We start from the raw sequence: 14351 nt of genomic DNA, 5'->3' as shown, positions 1-14351 counted from the left end.
TTGATCGCCGCGGGGATACCCACGATCCTCTCACGGGGTGGCTGAACGGGGAGATGCGGAAGTAAACAGCATCTCCCCATTCTGCCTAGCAACAATTGACACTGATCTCTGCTCCCTGTGATTGGAGCAGAGATCAGTGTTCACTAACACACAGCCATGCCCCCCACAGTTAGTAACACGCCCCAAGGACGCACTTAACCCCTACACTGCCACCCCCTGGTTAACCCCGCCAGTGTCATTTACACAGGAATCGGTGCATTTGTATAGCACTGATTGCTGTATAAATGACAATGGTCCCAAAAATGTGTCAAAATTCTCTGATGTGTCCGCCATAATGTCGCAGTTAGAATAAAAATCACTGTTCGCTGCTATTACTAGTAAAGAAAAAAAAAACTATTAATAAAAATGCCATAAAACTATCCCCTATTTTGTAAATGCTGTAAATTTTGCGCAAACCAATCATAAATCGCTTATTGCGATTTTTTTTTACCAAAAATATATGTAGAAGAATACGTATCGGCCTAAACCGAGGGGAAAAAAACATTTTTTTTTATATATTTTTGGGGGATATTTATTATAGCAAAAAATAAAAAATAATGCGTTTTTTTCAAAAGTGACACTTTTTTTGCTTATAGTGCAAAAAATAAAAACCACAGAGGTGATCAAATACCACCAAAAGAAAGCTCTATTTGTGGGGAAAAAAAGCACGTCAATTTTGTTTGGGAGCCACGTCGCACGACCGCGCAATTGTCAGTTAAAGCGACGCAGTGCCAAATCCCAAAAAGTGCTCTGGTCTTAAGCCAGCAAAATGGTCCGGTCTGAAAGTGGTTAAAGTTAGCCACTACAAACACTGGCTCCCACTGCTGTCAATCACAGCCAGTAAGCCAATAAGGAGAGAGAGAGAGAGAGAGAGGTTGGGGCTATAAAGTGGCGTTACCCCGTAAACTCAGTATAGTGTTCGCCTAGGCAGGCATGCATATTGTGCATTTAGATCTGTATTTTAAGAGAAACTTTTAGAGGCATTAACAAAAAACCCAAAGTGGGGTTTGAAGAGGCACTTATGAGCGTAATTTGCACGCATACGCACGTAAATATATTCTAGTAGCCAGAACAGTGATGGCGAACCTTGGCACCCCTGATGTCTTGGAACTACATTTCCCATGATGCTCATGCATGCTGCAGTGTGGTTGAGCATAGTGGGAAATGTAGTTCCAAAACATTTTGGCTGCCAAGGTTTGCCATCACTGCCCTAGACTCAGTTATCAGGAAATCAGGGGACTGTGGAAGAAGGGGAGGATCAGAAAAGGCAAGATCAAACAGCTTTTTTTTTTTTTTTTTTTTTTACACAATGCAGAGTATTAACCCCTTAGGTTCCACAGTGAGTATAACAGGCATGCTTGACTGCATATAAAGACTGATTTTGCTGTTGTGGGTTTAGTAACACTTTAAATCCCTGAGTAAGCTGTACACAAAACTAAGAACATTCGCTACACAGTGCAAGAATTTATTTCCTGTCGTACTTGACCACAGAAGTTACAGTTTGCACATTTTTAGGCATTTGGAAATGTGCTACTTTTTATCATTTCACCAAAAACACACTGCTCACGGGTTATACTAAAGCATTCATGCAGTACATAGTCAAATATATTTACTAAGAGCTATCTGTACTTACATTTCTCATATTACATTGTAACTAATACAAAAATATGACTCAACAAGACATTGTCAATAGCAAGACTGTACGATTGTTCATGTAACAAAGCAAAACAGCCCATCAACTTCAGGCCTGGCTATTGTAAGATATAAATTGATAGAAGCATTTAACTACATCAGGTCTACATTTTATGTCTCCCCCCCCCCCCCCCCCCCCAAAAAAAACCCATCTAATTTAATACAGCATAGCATTTCCAAGGATGAGAATGTAGAGCATGAAATGACAAACTTACGTATATCGGAGCTTGCTTTGGATTAAGTTTCATGACCTGCAAGAGAGACGAGAGAGACGGGAGACTGTAATTATCGAGCTCCGAGGAACAGGTACATTTACCAAATTATATAATCGCTGCTAAATTTAGTTGCATAATTGGGATCTCGGTTATGAAACATTTATAGGACATTTTGCAACGCAGAGTTGGGCTGAAGCTGCAAAAACAAACTACGGCCTTCACTGGTAACTTTATATACTGTGAATTTGTCACTTAGGGAAGAATACTAAAATTATATTTTATAGAAGCATTAGATCTACAATTGTAATACTGATCTCTAGGCAGGTATATAAAAAAAACAAAAACAAAAAACATACAAATGTAATCATTAACCACTTGCTTACTGGGCACTTAAACACCCTTCCTGCCCAGACCAATTTTCAGCTTTCGGTGCTCTCACACTTTGAATGACAATTACTCAGTCATGCAACACTGTACCCAAATGAATTTTGTGTCCTTTTTTTCCCACAAATAGAGCTTTCTTTTGGTGGTATTTGATCACCTCTGGGGTTTTTATTTTTTGCGCTATAAATGAAAAAAGACCGAAAATTTTGAAAAAAAACGCATATTTCTTTGTTTCTGTGACAGAATTATGCAAATTATTAATTTTTCTTCATAAATTTTGGCCACAATTTATACTGCTACATATCTTTGGTAACAATAACCCAAATTAGTGGATATTATTTGGTCTTTGTGAAAGTTAGAGAGTCTACAAGCTGTGGTGCGAATCGCACAAAATTGATCACATCTGATGTACTGGTGGCCTATCTCGCTTCTTGTGACCCGAACAAGTCAGGAAAGTACAAATACCCCCCAAATGACCCCTTTTTCGAAAGTAGACATTCCAAGGTATTTAGTAAGAGGCATGGTGAGCTTTTTGATGTTGTCATTTTTTTCCCACAATTCTTTGCAAAATGAAGATTTTTCATTTTTTTTATTTTTCTCCACAAAATTGTCATTGTAATAGGTTATTTCTCTCACGTGGCATGTGTATACCACAAATGACACCCCCCAAAAAATTCTGCTACTCCTCCTGAGTATTACAATACCACATGTGTGGGACTTTTTCACAGCCTGGCCACATAGAGAGGCCCAACATGCAGGGAGCGCCATCACGTGTTCTAGAAGCATAAATTACACATCTAACTTGTTGACTATTTATTACACTTTTGAAATACCAGGACAATGACACGTGACACTGATGACAGATGGCACTGATACGTGGCAATGATGACACTTATACGTGGCACTGATGACACGTGGCACTGATGACAGATGGCACTAATATGTGGCACTGATGACAGATGACACTAATATGTGGCACTGATGACACGTGGCACTAATATGTGGCACTGATGACACGTGGCACTAACACGTGGCACTGATGACACATGGCACTAATACGTGGCACTAATACGTGCCACCGGTGACAGATGGCACTAATACGTGGCACCAATGACGCGTGACACTGATGACAGATGGCACTGATAAGTGGCATTGATGACACGTGACACTGACAACAGATGGCACGTGACACTGACAGGTGGCACTGATGACAAATGGCACTGATACGTGGCACTGATGACAGATGGCACTAATACGTGGCACTGATGACAGATGGCACTATGTGGCACTAATAACACGTGGCACTGATGACAGATGCCACTTATACGTGGCACTGATGACAGATGGCACTGGGGACAAATGGCACTGACAACAGGTGGCACTGGTGACAGATAGCACTGCGGGCAGGTGGCACTGGGGTGGGGTGGATTGCACTGGGGCGGATGGCACTGGGGCGGATGGCACTGGGGCGGATGGCACTGGGGCGGATGGCACTGGGGCAGGATGGCACTGGGGCGGATGGCACTGGGGCGGATGGCACTGGGGGGGGCATGGCACGGGGGGGGGGGGTGGCACTGGGGGAGGATGGCTCTGGGGGAGGATGGCACTTTTTTTTTAACTTTTTTTTACACTTTTTTTTTCTTTTGTACACTGACGGCTGCTGCAGCCGTTCTTCTCTCCCCTCTCACACGCTGTCTGTGTGAGGAGGGAGAGCGGCGCTGAGAGATGATCTCATATGTTTACATATGAGATCATCTCCCATTGGACACGCCGATCACGCTGTAAACGGCCGCTGTGATTGGCCGTTTACAGCGATCTGTGTTTGCCTGTCCCCGGGGGACACGGCAAACACAGAACTTCCGCGATGCGCGCCCGCGGCGGCGCGCATTGCGGAAGTAAACACCAGGCCGTCCAGGGACGGCCAGGCGTAGGAAGCCGCCCGCCCTAAGGCCGTCATTCGGCTATAGGGCGGGCGGGAAGCGGTTAAAGTGCAACTTTGATATTTAAATGAAAAAAGTGTGTATCTGTCACAGGGTGGTGTCTGTGGATACACTGATAAACAAAATGCCACGTCCTAGTTATCACTTTATAAATGTAAACATTGACAAGGAAAAAGGGAAATTGGGGAGAAAAATAAAAAAATTATAAAAGAACCTTCACATAAAAGACCTATTTATTAGACAGACTATTCGATCCATTCACCCCTATCATATTGATTTTTGTAAACAGATGGCCGCCATCTGTTTACAAAAATCAATATGATAGGGGTGATCGAATAGTCTGTCTATTTGATTCCCCCTCTGCCTTCCCCCTTTACCCAGTGGGAATTTGGTCCAATTTATTGCACCTTGAGCTCAGGGGATACTAAAAGTACCCATCACCGATCTTATTTCTGGTCACTTACGTTTCAAGAACACCTATTAAAAATTGAGTGTCGGAAGCCTCATGGGCTAAATACACCTTTAAAGTGATCACCACCAAGTTTAAAATTCATATTTACATTTATTTGTTCAACAATTACTCTCTCTTTCCCGTTCCCCTTCCTTTTTCTCCTTTGTGGAGAAATGGGTGTGTAAATAATCGTACCAACTTCCCCACTCTCCTTCGGAAATGGTGGTCTCTTCATCTGGGACACACGTTGTGAAGGAATAACACTGTTATCAGCTCCTGAAGAAGCGCCATTACAGACGCGAAACATGTAGAGCACCAAAAATACATGTAATTGTTGACTGTATGGTTGATATCCTTGATTCTATATTTATATAGATATGTACTTTGTTTTTCTGTTTTCCTTTTTGGAAATTTGAAATGGACTTTATTACCTTTGATAGGATGTCAACTAGGTCTTAAATGTGTAGTTATAAGGAGAAAATATCTCTCTTTTTTTTGTAAAAAGAAAATTGAATTTTTTATTTACTTTCTGTTTTTACTTCTGTTTTAATAAATAGAAATAATTCTTTTTGAATATATTGGTTGTGTTTACAACTTTTTTTATGCCTAAAAAGTCCAACTGAACCCACATTTTTTCGAGGTCTTTTATGTGAAGGTTCTTTTATAATTTTTTTATTTTTCTCCCCAATTTCCCTTTTTCCTTGTCAATGTTTACATTTATAAAGTGCAACTTTACTTGCTGGAATCCATCTGCCCTTAGCTCAGGCATAAAGACAAGGGTGCGTGCTTAGCTGAGAAAACCCCCTCCTCCTCCTCCATATAAAAACAGAAAAAAATATATCCATGAAGACACTCCACATGTCCTAGTAACAGGGGCAGCCCGTCCATTGTGGCCACCCCACTATGCATGCCCCTGGCCCCTTTCAGGATGCCAGGAGCATGAACTCCCCCATTGGGCAGGGGTGTGTTTTTTGAAGCACTGATTTAGAGCCAGAGGAACTAATAGGTTTCAAAATAGGGTGTGTATGGGGTGCAGAGCACTGCGCCCGGCGCCCACCCAGGTGGGTTGCAACAGCGAATTAATTCGTACAGCCATATTCGCCGCTGCAAGCTTGTTTGGCTGGGCTTTGGCTGTGGATCACAGGAGTGCAGTTTATTTCAGCAGACAGTCAGGGCTGAAGTCCGCTCTCTGCTGACGTCACAGAGTCGGTCCAGGCTCGGCATCCTCATGACCACGGAGCCTGAGCTCCTCCCAGATCCCTGGACCAACACCGGGCCCAGCCTCTCAACGAGCCACTGAGAGCCTGAGCCGGCCCTGCCGCCCCTCCACAACCCAGCGGTCCTGTGAGCGAGGAGGGGCCGAGCAGAGAGCGGTGACTGACACCGTACACACCAGTGCAATTTGTCATGCGAATTGACAGTTCCAAAAACGCATGGCAATGCACATATTCTACACTAAAGATCTTCAAATTCATAAGCGTGAACCCCCTCAAAGTAAATGCTTTGTGCACTAGCTGAAAGTGTCACTTCTGACAAATTTTTCTGACACCAAGAGAAAAAATGGTGACTGGGGAATGATTGACAGTGTCACCTCTGTTCCTCCAATCAGCTCTCAGAGCTCTCCTCACTGAGCTCTGCAGAGTGTGTCTCTGCTCGTTTTTTTTCTCAACTCTCAGACAAGCTTTAGGCTGGGTTCACACCTATGCAAATTAGATGCGGGTTTCCCCACATCCAATTCACATGCCAGGAGATTGTGACTGGCTCTCTATGGAGCCGGTTCGCACATTTCCGTTGCGGCTGCAGAGCAGCTTGCACAAGAACAGTGTGCGTCTGACTCCATTCCAGAGCCGAATTCAGGCAAAAATTCTGCCCCGATTTGTCCCTGAAACGGGGAACAGGGACGCACCGGACCCCTGCTGCGAGCTGCATCTGTCGGAGTCGTGAACCCAGCCTCAAAATTCTTTTGACTTTGAATGGTTGTAGAGAAGAAAGGGCTGCAGATAAACAAGTACAACTTATATAGGAGGATTTGTTTAATCTCTGTGCATCACCTGAGGCCAGACACTTCACTGGGTATATACAGTATAAGTGTTTACAATCAGCACAACAAGTGCAAAAAGTCATCGACTACAGGTGATAAAAATATACATAGTTGTAATGCGCAGAAGAAAAAAAAAAAAAAAAAAAAGCTTGAGCAGACTGCGGAGCATCCAAAGTCTCATCCTAAGTGCAACAAGTTCATATATCACCAAGTGGAAACATTTGGGAGATGTGGGACTTTAACCACATGCCAACCGGCGTATGCCAATATACGTCGGCAGAATGGCACGTACAGGCAAATGGGTGTACAGGTACGTCCCTTTAAATTTGCCGCTGTGCCATCGTGTGCTCACCGCACACGCCGGTCAGGACCTCGGTGAGTCCGATCGCAGGTCCCGCGGACTCCATCGCCAAGGGGATGCCCGTGATCGTCTCACGAGGAGGAAGAACGGAGAGATGCTAATGTAAACAAGCATCTCCCTGTTCTGCCTAGTGACAGTGTCACTGATCTCTACTCCCTGTAATCGGCGCAGAGATCAGTGACGTTTCACACACAGCCACGCCCCCCCCCCCACAATTAAACACTCCCCAGGGCTCACTTGATCTCTACACTGCCACCTAGTGGTTAACCCCTTCACTGCCAGTGCCATTTACACAGGAATCAGTGCATTTGTATAGCACTGATTGCTGTATAAATGACAATGGTCCCAAAAATGTGTCAAAAATGTCCGATGTGTCCGCCATAATGTCGCAGTCACAATAAAAATTGCTGCTCACTGCCATTGCTAGTATAAAAAAAATAAAAAATAAAAAGATTAATAAAAATGTCATAAAACTATCCACTATTTTGTAAACACTATAACTTTTGCGCAAACCAAGCAATTGCTTATTGCGACTTTTTTTTTTACCAAAAATATGTAGAAGAATACGTATCGGCCTAAAATGAGGAAAATAATTTTATAGATTTTTGGGGGATATTTATTACAGCAAAATGTAAAAATGAGTTTTTTTTCAAAATTGTCGCTCTTTTTTGTTTATAGCGCAAAAAATAAAAACCGCAGGGGTGATCAAATACCACCAAAAGAAAGCTCTATTTGTGGGAAAAAAAGGACGTCAATTTTGTTTGGGAGCCACGTCGCACGACCGTGCAATTGTCAGTTAAAGCGACACAGTGCCTGAATCGCAAAAAGTGCTTTGGTCTTTGGTCTGCAAAATGGTCCAGGGCTTAAGTGGTTAAATGTGCAGAGTGACAAAATAGTGAATCAACAATGCATAAAAGAACATATACAATTTTTATTAAATGAACAATTTCATAAAAGCAGTACATACAATATAATCATAGCCAAAGATGTATGCAAAACATCCTATAAATACCAATGATTTACTGTAGTCACATAGGTGACTACAGTAAATCATTGGCATTTATAGGATGTTTTGAATACATCTTTGGCTATGATTATATTGTATGTACTGCTTTTATGAAATTGTTCATTTAATAAAAATTGTATATGTTCTTTTATACATTGTCGATTCAATAGTTAGTCGTTATGCACATTCAGTGCCTGTTCACACTGGGACGACTTGTCAGGCGACTTAGCCGGCTGACAATTCGCGTCTCGTTCTGTACTATGGAACCGTTCTAATCGGAGAGAGACACAAGTCGCTCCGACTTAGAAAAGGGTTCCTGTACGACTTTAAGGGCGACTTGAGGCGACTTGCATTGACTTCTACAGAGAAGTCGTTTTGCAAGTCGCCGCAGCCGTCGTGTCCAGGACGCCTGAGGCAGTCACGCTGCAAGTCGCGCTCCCTCAGTGTGAGAAGACACTTAAAGTCACATATCTTCCAAATGTTTCCACTTCTCTATACGGGATGTTGGTTTTAGAACTCCTGTAGATGTTGATACTGATCTCTGCTCACATACTTCATCATATATCACCAAGCAGTCATTTAAGCTTTGTTCATCACACTTTCCCCTCTTCTTGAACTTCTATTTTAATACATGAGGTTTGTAGTTTAAATGCCTAATTTTACAACATTCTATTACAGTTGCAAGTGACATGTTTTGAGTATTAACCTCAAATAGAAAACACAGCGGCAGTGTTTAATTGATGTCAGCTTGTGTATTGTAGAAGGGAGACTCTGCATGTGCAAAGTAAACAAGAGCAGATGGAGCGTACATGAAGAGTCAGATGTGGGAACATGCTTATCTACCAGATCACACTTCACAATATTGCCTATAAAAAAAAATGCTAATTAATTGTTTACAGATCTTTTTCCGAGCAGGATCCAGAGAGAAAGAAATGGTGCAAGTATAAGGGCCGGTTCACACAGGGGGCGACACGAGGCAACACGACTTGCCGTGCCGCGATCTGACAAGTCGCCCCCGTTCTGTACAATGGAACCGTTCTGAGAGGAGCGACTCGAGTCGCTCCGACTCAGAAAAAAGGTTCCTGTACTACTTTTGGGCGACCTTGGGGCGACTTGCATTGACTTCTATACAGAAGTCATTTGCAAGTCGCCGCTGAGGTCACGGCAGGTCGCGGCGAGGCAAGTCGGTGTCGCCTCGCATCGCCCCCTGTGTGAACCGGCCCTAAGGGTAAACGGCGCTACCTACTGTATATAATGAAAGGCGGCAGACCCTGTTCACTTGTTAGGTGCTATGTGCCTCTATCGTGACCAATAAAAGTGCATATACAATAGTGCAATCCTAATAAATTACCAATGTGCATATACCAGTGGTGCAAACCTCACTAGGTTGCCAAATATGAACTCAATATAAATAAATGTTTAAAAGTGATACATGAACCGTGATGCTCAAATAATAATATATATATAGTCCCGAAAGTGTAAGACAAATATGAAATAAAAAAAAAGTTGAAATTATATAAAATTACCCCAAAAGATTAGTGTGCCAAGTCCAAAAACTACATTAAAAAAATCAATCCAACCAATGTTGGTTGGATTGATTTTTTTTATGGCTTTTTTTGGACTTGCCACACTCATTTTTTTGGGGTTGTTTTATATCATTAGTGGGACAGCTTCAGCAGTCCCACTATTGTTATTAGTTTTTTTATGTATTAATCATCATCTTTTTATTATTCTTTAAATTTTTTTGGCTCTGTGTAAATTCTGCATACTTTCAGCTATTAAAGCCACTCAACTTTTAAAATGTTCAGCTCTTCCAGCTGATGATGAGAATTCAACTATTTTTCTACTATTTATACTTTTTAAAATATTAAGCTTTTTAACACTTTTTTTTTTTTTTTTTTTTTTAACACTGAAGTCAATGAGAGCATGCTTAAAATCCTTAAAATCTTCTTCCGCTGCCAAAAGTTTCAGCTCCTTCATACTTTCACCTACAGATGCAAAACAAACTTTAAAATGTTCACAAAATATTCAGCTATCTGGTTATCTCTTTTCAGTTTGATATCTTTTACAGTTTTTGTGAAAAAGCCGTTTAAGTTTAGTGATCATTTCAGAAAATTTCCAGAATTTGTCTGTTTTGTTTCCATGGTTACCAAAGCTTCTTATACACAGTGATGGGCAGTGGGGGAGAGCACAGACACACCATGTACCAATTTATAATAGAGGAATATGATGGGGCAGTTTTAATGGGGGCAATATGATGGGGCAGTTTTGATGCTATTCAGCATTCCCACGCATTTTCTACAGGAAATGGATTTTCTAGTTTCAACAATTTTTTATTATTTAATATTAGTAAATATCTCCTATAATGTGCACATTTAGAAAACTATATACTGTACATATAGGTAAGCCTTATTATAGGATTACCTACAGGCAAAAATCAACCAAGAGAGTTTACTCCCACATTGAAGCAGGGATCGCATTTATGTGAATTGGATGTGGGTTTCCCCCGCATCCAGTTTGCATGACGGGAGACTGTAACCGGCTTTCAATGTAGCCAGTTCACACAGCTCCGGGGTGGCCACAGTCCGCATTGGAAAATGGTCCTGTGTGTCTTTGGCTCCATTTCAGGTCCGAATTCAGGCAAAAATTCAGACCCGATTCACACCTGGGACGGAGAACAGGGATGCACCGGACCCCTGCTGCGAGCCGTGACCACAGCTAGTGTGAACCCAGTCTAAGCTTTGACAAATAGAACCTTGGGTAGGATTAGTTTCTGTGCTGCACCAGATTTTGCACTCTCCAGTCTTTGTAAAGCAACTCCAAGTATGTCTTAGATCCGTTACAAATCAAAATAAGGGGTTTATTTTACATTTAACCATTTACAGACCGCTGCATGGCAATATACATCCTAACTTTACAGAGGAATATCGTTACGGCAGCAGGTAGCGGTCATAACTCTGGTAGCCTCTTCTATCGGCCGGCGTAGTAGTAGCAGTAGATTCACCACAAGATCCCTTTTATCAGCGGCAGGAGAGGGCCCCCCGTCCCGCTGCGCTCTGGTGCCCTCCGCCGCTTACCAGTGCCATCGGCAGCTGCGGAGGTGATTGGATGTTATCCCTTGCTTTGTATGGAGACAAGTGAAGGGAAGATGGCCCCCACCCGTCTCCATACCACTGCAGGGCGGAAGCAACGTCAAAACATCACTTCCGCCCACAATTCTTAACCACTTCCCACCCGGCCAATGTATATATACGGCCGGGTGGGAGCCGCCTGCTCCTGATAGGACGTTCAGGAACGTCCTTCAGGAGTAGCGGGATCGCGCGCGCGCGCGCCCGTGCAGCGGCGCGATCCCGATGTGCTCGTGTCACCCGGACACGGCACATCTCAGATCGGCAGGAGGGCTCTGTGATTGGCCCTCCTGATCACATGACGGCCGTGTCCAATCACGGCCGTCATGTGATGTAAACAAACAGCCGGTTGCTAGGCAATCGGCTCTCCTCTCCTCACACGGAAGTCACCGCTGAGGAGAGGAGAGCAGATCGCTGCAGCCGGCTGATGATCAGTGAGTATGGGCTGCTTTTCACAGCTTTTTACTCACTGATCATCAGTGTAGTGTAAACACACAACACACCACACAGTGAAAACACAGTCCCCACATATGTCCCCAAAACACACATGTCCCCAAAACATACATGTCCCCAAATAATAAAAACACATGTCCCTAATAATAAAAACTTGTCCCCCACATATGTCCCACTAAAATCACATGTCCCAATGATTATCTGCACACATATGTACGTGATCACCTGCACACATATGTACATGATCATTTGCGTACATATGTCCGTGATCACACAAACCAATTATTATACACTTAACGGAATTTTTTTTACCAAAAACATGTAGCAGAATACATTTTGGCTTAAATTTATGACAAAATTTGATTTTATTGGATTTCTTTTCAAATAGAAAAAAGAAAATATTGTTTTTTTCCCAAATTTCCGCTTTTTTTGCGCTTATATCGCAAAAAAAAAAAAACGGAGTCGTGAATAAATAACACCAAAATAAAGCTCTATTTGTGCGAACAAAATGATAACAATTTCATTTGGGTACAGTGTAGCACGACCCCGCAATTGTCACTGAAAGCGCTAGAGCGCTGAAAGCTGAAAATTGGGCTGGGAAGGAAGGGGGTGAAAGTGCCCTGTATTGAAGTGGTTAAAAGGGCCTTTTTTTAAATTTCATTTTAGTGTAGATATGAGATGGGAGGTCTTTTTGACCCCAGATCTCATATTTAAGATGTCCTGTCATTTTTTTTTTTCTATTACAAGGGATTTTTACATTTCTTTGTAATAGGAATAAAAGTCACACTTTTTTTTTTTTTTTTTTTTTTAAGGAACAGTGTAAAAATAAAAAGATAACACACAAAAAAAAAAAAAGAAAAAATTTGAAACGCACCCCCGTCCTGCCGAGCTCACGTGCAGAAGAAAACGCAAACATGACTAGCGCCCGCATATGAAAACAGTGTTCACACCACACGTGAGGTATCACTGCGTTCGGTAGAGCGAGAGCAATAATTCTAGCCCTAGACCTCCTCTGTAACTCAAAACATGCAACCTGTAGAATGTTTTAAACACCGCCTATGGAGATTTTTAAGAGTAAAAGTTTGTCGCCATTACACTAGCGGGCGCAATTTTGAAGCATGTCATGTTGGGTAACAATTTACTTGGCGTAACATTATCTTTCACAATATAAAAAAAAACTCGGCTAACTTTACTGTTGTCTTATTCTTTAATTTAAAAAAAAGTGTATTTTTTCCAAAAAAAAGTATGCTTCTAAGACCTCTGCACAAATACGGTGTGATAGAAAGTATTGCAATGACTGCCATTTTATTCTCTAGGGTGCTAGAAAAAAAAAAGTATAATGTTTGGGGGTTCTAAGTAATTTTCTAGCAAAAAAAAAAAAAAAAAAGGTTTTTAACTTGTAAACAACAAATCTCAAAAAGAGGTCTGATCTTTAAGTGGTTAAGGTCAGTGCTTACAGCCATGTACATCCTTTATAACCCTGTGTCCAGAGCTGCCTAGTTTACCAGAAACATAAAACCTAATATGACGGAGCCATGTGACTGTCACCAAAACCTGACTAGTTGTGCTTTTCCCATTGGTCCCCAAGCCAGAAACTCCATAGAAGTCCCCGTCTCCATGCACTGCACTGATGATGGTCAACAAGCCTAAAACGGGCATGTGCATTCTGAAATAAATTGCTCTGCTCTTTTTGTTTTGCATTGTGACGGAGACGAGTCACACAGATATCTTTGCTATTAAGGAGGCTCTACTTTCACCTTGCACTGGTTTAGTAGAAGGTTTCTTTTGAGTCTAGCTCATCGTAACTGGTCTGCTAATACTTCTCAATTGAATACAAACAGAACATCTCAGGCTATGAATAAAATCTATGAATTAAAATCTGTCATATTGGTTGTTTTTTTTTATTTTTCAACAGTTTTTATTCAAACTTTTCCTTAAGGGAGGCACATTCTACTGTGGAAATGTTCAGGGAAAGGTCTCCGCTATTCTTAACTCAAACCAAGTCTTTGCTTTCCTTCATCCATGTCACCCAACTGAATGACCCCCGCCCTTTGACCTTTGCCCCCATTTGTTATCATTGTAGCAAAGTGTCAGGGGACAAATGAGCAGCCCATTGGTGTAAACAACTTGGCTGAAAATAAATACACTTGTTGGGTCAAAAAAATGTGTGCAAGCCAGCCAGCCACCCTGGCTTTTACCTTAGAGAACTACAGGCAAACCCTTTTTTTTTTGGGGATAAAGAAAGAAAGGGTTAACATCCCTTGTTGTTTTTTGCTATCTGTGTCCCATTAGGAAGACTTCCCTTCACTTTCTAAACATAGAGCCAAAATGGAAGTGATAGGGAATCCCTCCAAAGTAAGGAACCCCCTGGTTGTCACCAGAATATCTCCACTAAGTGATTTCCGCTCTATTCCTGTTCTGGTGATAAACCAAAATTTGGGATTTTCTTTGCTTTTAGTTATACTATAATCTGCCATGAATCATTGTGATAACCTACTGTAGGACTAATCCTTGTATTAGCTCCATCTAAATACTTGTGCGTACAACTACATACATTTTGCTGAATTATCCCCCATTAAGGCTGGATTCACACCTATGCAGTTTTAGTGCTTTTTGCATTTTGTAGATTTGCATTATAGTC

The 14351-nt window shown here is 41.9% G+C and overlaps 1 protein-coding gene across 5 annotated transcripts in view; it reads right to left on the bottom strand.

Annotated features, from left to right (window-relative positions):
• AKAP13 (A-kinase anchoring protein 13) overlaps nt 1-14351 on the bottom strand; it is a 440963-nt gene that overhangs the window by 331541 nt on the left and 95071 nt on the right. For all 5 annotated transcript variants that reach the window (XM_077472410.1, XM_077472415.1, XM_077472413.1 and 2 more), the window contains exon 2: nt 1947-1982. In XM_077472410.1, coding sequence (XP_077328536.1) covers nt 1947-1982 — 36 coding nt within the window. The remainder of the gene's footprint in view (nt 1-1946; nt 1983-14351) is intronic.

The sequence above is a fragment of the Lithobates pipiens genome, unplaced genomic scaffold (assembly GCF_037356315.1).
Source record: "Lithobates pipiens isolate NorthernLeopardFrog02 unplaced genomic scaffold, aLitPip1_a1.2 Scaffold_8, whole genome shotgun sequence".
Taxonomy (NCBI): domain Eukaryota; kingdom Metazoa; phylum Chordata; class Amphibia; order Anura; family Ranidae; genus Lithobates; species Lithobates pipiens.
The sequence above is the reverse complement of the archived record's forward strand: the minus strand, read 5'-3'. Positions and strand labels throughout refer to the sequence as shown.